We start from the raw sequence: 6362 nt of genomic DNA, 5'->3' as shown, positions 1-6362 counted from the left end.
TTTTGTAAAGTTTTAGCTATTTTTGCACATTTGGTGGTGGTGCGGGCGCGGGTGTGGTGGTGTGGGCGCACCATTATCCAAGTTCCGGAATTTTCCATGGAAACATCAACACACAAGAACTACGAAAAACACAACAAAAAGGTTAGTAGCACAATAAAATGAAATAAAGGAAAGGTTAGAAACACGGGTTGCCTCCCGGAAGCGCTTCTTTAACGTTATTAGCTTGACGGGTCCCCCCAAATTCATGCGGGGTCAACTAGATCCAAGACGGCAAATGTGCCGCGAGAATCACCCTCGAAATATTGTTTCAACTTGTGCCCGTTCACCTTGAAGTTTCCGGATTCCTCATTCCAAATCACAATGGCACCATGAGTTAAAACCTTCCACACAACAAATGGGCCACTCCATCTTGATTTGAGCTTACCCGGAAATAACTTAAGCCTAGAATTATAGAGGAGCACCTTGTCCCCTTCTTTGAAGTCCCGTTTCTCAAGTCGGGCGTCATGATACTTTTTGGATCGTGCCTTGTAGATGCTTGCCGAGTCATAGGCATTCGTACGGAGCTCCTCATGCTCATGGAGATCAAGCAAGCGCCACTCACCCGCACTAGTTAGGTCCAAATTCAATGTCTTGATGGCCCACATGGCCTTGCGCTCAAGCTCAACCGGCAAGTGGCAATTCTTTCCATAAACAAGCTTGTAAGGAGTCATTCCGATCGGCGTTTTGAAAGCCGTTCTATACTCCCATAAGGCGTCATCAAGCTTGATGGCTCAATCCTTCCGGGTCTTAGCAACCGTCTTTTCAAGAATCGACTTGATCTCTCGATTGGTAACTTCCACTTGGCCGCTAGTTTGAGGGTGATAAGCCAAGCCAACCTTGTGATGCACACCATACTTCCGCAAGAGGGCCTTGAACTTCCCATGAGCAAAGTGTGATCCCCCATCACTTATCACGGCCCTAGGAACCCCAAAACGCGGAAAAATGATCTTCTTGAAGAGATTGTCAACCACCTTGTGATCATTAGTGGGTGAGGCAATAGCTTCCGCCCACTTTGAAACATAATCAACCGCCACTAGAATATAGAGATTGCCATAAGAAGAAGGGAAAGGTCCCATGAAGTCAATACCCCACACATCAAACACTTTTAACTCCAAGATAGGATTTTGGGGCATCTCATGCCTCTTAGAAATATTTCCCGTCCTTTGACAACGATCACAAGACTTGACAAAAGCCCAAGCATCACAGAAAAGAGTAGGCCACCAAAGTAAACTTTGCAACACCTTTGAGGCGGTCTTATCTCCTCCCATGTGCCCTCCACAAGGAGACGAGTGGCACATATGAAGGACACTACCGACCTCATCATTCGGAACGCATTTCCGTAATAGCCCATTGGCTCCTCTCCTATACATGAGTGGCTCATCCCACACATACTTCTTCGCATCATGCTACAACTTTCTCTTTTGTTGTGTGGAGAAATCATTGGGAATTTCCCCACAATCTAAATAGTTCACGAGGTCGGCAAACCAAGGCAAATAAGTACTTACAATTGCGTACAAAACATCATCACGTAAGGCATCCTCAATGAGCACCTCATCCACCTCCATGTCACAAAGCTCAATTCGGGAAAGGTGATCAGCTACAACATTTTCGGCACCCTTCTTGTCCCGAATCTCAATATCAAATTCTTGAAGTAGGAGAACCCATCGGATAAGTCTAGGCTTTGACTCCTTCTTAGCCATGAGATAGCGGATGGCCACATGATCGGTGTAGACGATGGTTTTCGAACCAACCAAGTAGGGGCGGAACTTCTCAAATGCATGAACTATGGCAAGAAACTCCTTTTCCGTAGTGGTGTAGTTAGATTGAGCTTGATTTAGGGCCTTGGACATGTAATAAATGACATGAAGATTCTTGTCTTTCCTTTGACCCAAAACACCCCCAATAGAATAGTCTCTTGCATCACACATGAGCTCAAAAGGGAGGGACCAATCCGGAGCTTGCACAATAGGAGTGGAGATCAAAGCCGATTTGAGCTTGTTGAAAGCATCATGGCAAGCATCATCAAAGTGGAAGTCACATTCCTTTTGAAGGAGGTTAGTAAGAGGCCAAGCAAGCAAAGAAAAATCCTTGATAAACCTCCTATAGAATCCCGCATGCCCAAGAAAAGAACGAACTCCTTTCACATTGACCGGAGGAGGTAGCTTCTCAATCACCTCAATCTTTGCCTTATCAACCTCAATCCCGAGATTCGAAACCTTGTGCCCAAGAACAATACCCTCTTGTACCATGAAGTGACACTTCACCCAATTTAAGACCAAGTGAACCTTCTCACACCGCTCAAGATATTTCTCCAAGTTGAGAAGGCACTCATCATACGAGCCACCACCGACCGAAAAGTCATCCATGAAAACCTCAATTTCTTCTTCAAGAATATCTCCGAAAATACTCATCATGCATCGTTGAAACCTCCATTGCATTTCCCAAATGGGATCCTCCTATAAGCATAAATTCCATATGGACAAGTGAAAGTGGTTTTCTCTTGGTCTTCCGGGTTTATGGGGATTTGGAAAAACCCGGAATAACCATCAAGAAAACTAAAGTACTTATGCTTAGTAAGTCGTTCAAGCATTTGATCAATGAAAGGCAATGGAAAATGGTCCTTTTTGGTAGAAGAGTTGAGTTGACGGTAGTCAATACACATTCTCTACCCGGTCACCGTCCGGGTAGAGGTAAGCTCTCCCACGAGAATTAGTGACTACCGGAGACACACCTACTATTAGAAATGGGATAGATGATTCCGGCCGCCAAAAGTTTCGTAATTTCCTTCTTAACCACCTCACCCATAGGTGGATTAAGCTTTCGTTGCCTTTCACGATGGGGGACGGCATTGTCCTCAAGCTCAATATGATGCATACAAAGTTTTGGGCTAACACCATTCAAATCACCAATTGTGTAGCCCAAAGCACTTTGATGACGTTTCAAAACATTAGTGAGCTTGAGAACTTGCTCATCATCCAAACTAGAGTTAATAATAACGGGATAAGAAGAATTTGGACCAAGAAGAACATACCTCAAGCTCGAAGGTAGAGGTTTGAGCTCTACCTTGGGAGCTTCCTTACCAATTCGGCGTTCATGATCATCCGAAACTTCTTCCCGATCAAGCAAAATCAAACATTGCTCCGATTGAGCACAAGGTGGGGTGGAATCCAAAAATTCCTTGTAGTTGGCCGCTTCAACCCCTACATCTCCTAAGCCTTCTCTATTCAAAATAGCAAGCTCAAGCGGATCATTAGTAGTGAGCAAGTGCTCATGCATATCATGCACTAGGGGATCAAAAGAGTCAACCAAGAAATATTTCTCATTAGTAGAACTAGGATACCACATGGTTTTATTCAAGTCAAAAACCAAACTATCCTTCCCAACTTTCAAAGTGATTTTCCCTTGTTTAACATCAATAATGGCCCCCGCCGTGGCCAAGAAAGGCCGACCAAGAATAATAGGGACATGCACGTCCTCATCTATATCTAGCACCACAAAGTCGACGGGGATCACAAATTTACCAACTCTCAAGGGTACATCCTCAATCTTGCCAGTAGGATATTTGACCGAACGGTCGGCAAGTTGCAATGTAATGTTGGTTGGGACAAGATCACCAACTTCGAGCTTGGTGAACACCGAATAAGGCATTAAACTAACACTAGCACCCAAATCACACAAGGCATTGCTTATTTCAAGATTCTTAATAGCACAAGGGATAGAGAAACTACCCGGGTCTTTGAGTTTGGGTGGCATTTGGTTAAGAATAATAGCACTATAATTCTCGGTGAGGTTCACCGTCTCCTTTACGTCACAATCCCTTTTTCCACTTAAGATTTCCTTAAGAAATCGAGAGTAGGTAGGCATTTGCTTGATTGCGTCCGTAAAGGGGATGGTGACTGCAACTTGCTTATCATTTCTAGGAACTTAGAAAAATGAGCATCCATTCTTTGTCTAGCAAACCTTTGGGGAAAGGGGAGCTTAGGAATAATAGGTTGGAGAGGAGTGGCCTCCCTTGGCCTCAAATCATCCGTCTCAACCTCCCTTTGGGACACAACATGTTCTTCCTCATCTTCACCTAGGTCCCCAACTACCCTTTTATTACCAACATTGGACTTAGGGACTTCTCTAGACGTAGCACCATCATTCATACCCTTCCCACTTCTTGTTACAATTGCATTCATTTGCTTTTTAGAGTCATGACCTTGAGATGGAAGATTTGGGTATGTTTGATTTTGATTAATGGAGCTAGCTAGTTGAGCCAATTGAGTCTCAATCATTTTTAAATGGATGTTAGATTGCTTGATTCCATCCTCAAACTCCACATTCTTCTTAGCTTGCGCCCCCACAAACGACTCCATGAGAGTCTCAAGATTAGACTTGGGAGGCGGGAGCGGTGAGGGAGCATTGCTAAGGGAAGAGTTGAGTGGGAGTTGAGTGCCGTGTGGTCTAGATCCATTGAATCCGGGAGGAGGATATTGGGAATTGCCGTATTGGTTTCCCGGATTCATTTGATACCCCCCACTAGAGGTTCCTCTATTATGCACATATCCGTAGTTATAGCCCCCTCCAACTTGGTGGTTTGACCCATAACTACCTTCGTTGTATTGTGATTGATGACCATAACCATAGGGTTGACCACAGGAAGCGTGGCCTTGATAGCTTTGTCCCGTATAGTTACCCCGGTTTTGGTGATCAAACCCACCCCCTTGGAAGGTAAGACCTTGATAAGAATTAGTAGAGGGACCTCTAGGACCTTGTTGTCTATTGAAATTAGGAATTTGGGGTCCATCATACCTAGACCTTTCATTCAAGGCATTATCATACTCAACATCAAATTCATTCTCATAAGATGGGTCATGTTCAACATAGGACATGTTTTGCAACAAATGGCACATATTGGGGAGATGATCATGTCCGCCACAAACGTCACAAAAAGAGGTATTAGGAGGCATAGTGTTGTAGGAACTTACCTTGCCCTTCCCTTTGGTTAGAAGGGTGGTCGATGGTGGAGGTATTGTTGATGGAGATGGCGGTTGAGATCGAGGGAGCATTTTCGAGTTTCTCAAGTCGGGAAGCAAGCCTTTCTATGATATGAGCTTGCTCCAATGCATAAGCCGACCCCCTTCCGTCATCTTGACGACCTCTACCTTCGTTGTTCCTTGTCCCCACATGCCAAGCTTGGTAATTTTGAACCACATCTTCTATTATTTCCTCTATTTGGTCCTCCGTTTTGTTCATAATTGGACCTCCCGCTCCCGCATCAAGACTAATCTTGGAAGCCGGGCTAAGTCACAAATAGAATGTTCATGAGGTGACTCACTCGCCTTGCCACAAAAGGGGTGGCTTTGCACAAGAGTGATCAATGCCGGCCGGATTTCAAAGTTGTTGGCATTCGTTGTTGGAGGGTCGATACCACTAGTGGCTTCGAAGGCTCCCGGAATACTAAAGTTCTTGACCGGTTGCGCCATGTCTTCACGAGTGGGGATAGTAGAACTCGAGGGAGTTGAAAGGGTTTATTCGGGTGAATTCACTCCTTGAGTGGTGTATCTAATGTTACCAAAGGAACGAGTTCGAGTTCTCCGCAAGCCCCTCAATGCCCTTTTTAACTCGTCGTCCAAAGGAAGGAGAGGTCGATGGCGAGTACGGCCCCGGACTGGCATGCAACAACTCAAATGAAAACGTTAGCAATGACAATATCAACTAAAGAAAGAATGTAAAATGGTAAAACTAGACTTGATAATAAAGCTAAACTCAAAAACAACCGTTCCCCGGCAACGGCGCCATTTTGACAAGCGATTTTCGTGTCATTATACGAATACCACCTAGTCAAACAAAATTTGTAGAAACACCTAACTAACCAACTATATTGAATATAGCGGTAAGTTCGGGATCGTCCCAAGAGAACGGTGAGAACGAGTTCAACAAAATCAAGCTAGCTTAGAAAAGGAGAGTAAATTGGATTATACTATCTAACGATTCTACGCTAAATAACGAGTTAAACTATAGGGAAATAGCTAGGGGAATTGGGGTTCCGCTTGGGATTATTAGAGGAGGACGAAGACTCAAACACTAAAATGTTGCAAAGACATGATAATTAGGGGAAAAACCGGAAATGTTGCATTCATCACCTTTCGGATAGAATGCATTGAGTTGCCTAATCCGAGGGAGAGCTTTCGCATGACCCTTAGACTAAGTGACTACCAATTAGAACTAGTTCATCCACATCCTCACACTAATTCACAATTTCTTGCCAAACTAACATGAAGCATTCCAATCAACCAACTAGAAATAGCATTCGCGACTACTAATCTAACTAGACATGG

General features: G+C 44.2%; 2 protein-coding genes across 2 annotated transcripts; both read right to left on the bottom strand.

Moving 5' to 3' along the window:
* Window positions 1-242: 242 nt before the first annotated feature.
* LOC130461756 (uncharacterized) lies at window positions 243-710 on the bottom strand. The gene has a single exon (XM_056829945.1). It carries the CDS (start codon window positions 708-710, stop codon window positions 243-245), a length of 468 nt encoding a protein of 155 aa, XP_056685923.1.
* A 60-nt stretch (window positions 711-770) lies between these two features.
* Window positions 771-5090, bottom strand: LOC130461755 (uncharacterized). Its single transcript, XM_056829943.1, has 4 exons — window positions 4000-5090; window positions 2836-3955; window positions 1545-2495; window positions 771-1445 (listed from the first exon to the last, which is right to left on the bottom strand). Exons 1-4 carry the CDS (start codon window positions 5088-5090, stop codon window positions 771-773), a joined length of 3837 nt encoding a protein of 1278 aa, XP_056685921.1.
* Between the last annotated feature and the right edge of the window lie 1272 nt (window positions 5091-6362).

The sequence above is a fragment of the Spinacia oleracea genome, chromosome 5 (assembly GCF_020520425.1).
Source record: "Spinacia oleracea cultivar Varoflay chromosome 5, BTI_SOV_V1, whole genome shotgun sequence".
NCBI classification, from domain to species: domain Eukaryota; kingdom Viridiplantae; phylum Streptophyta; class Magnoliopsida; order Caryophyllales; family Amaranthaceae; genus Spinacia; species Spinacia oleracea.
This window is presented reverse-complemented; position numbering and strand designations above follow the sequence as displayed.

Bases quoted from the DNA above. Each gene is read 5' to 3' on its own strand.
- LOC130461756 (XM_056829945.1), bottom strand. From the start codon at position 710: ATGACTCCTTACAAGCTTGTTTATGGAAAGAATTGCCACTTGCCGGTT.
- LOC130461755 (XM_056829943.1), bottom strand. From the start codon at position 5,090: ATGCTCCCTCGATCTCAACCGCCATCTCCATCAACAATACCTCCACCA. The intron at 3,956-3,999 runs GTTTGCTAGACA...CTAAGTTCCTAG, and splicing joins AAGCTCCCCTTTCCCCAAAG to AAATGATAAGCAAGTTGCAG. The intron at 1,446-1,544 runs GTAAGTACTTAT...AGAAAGTTGTAG, and splicing joins ATGATGTTTTGTACGCAATT to CATGATGCGAAGAAGTATGT.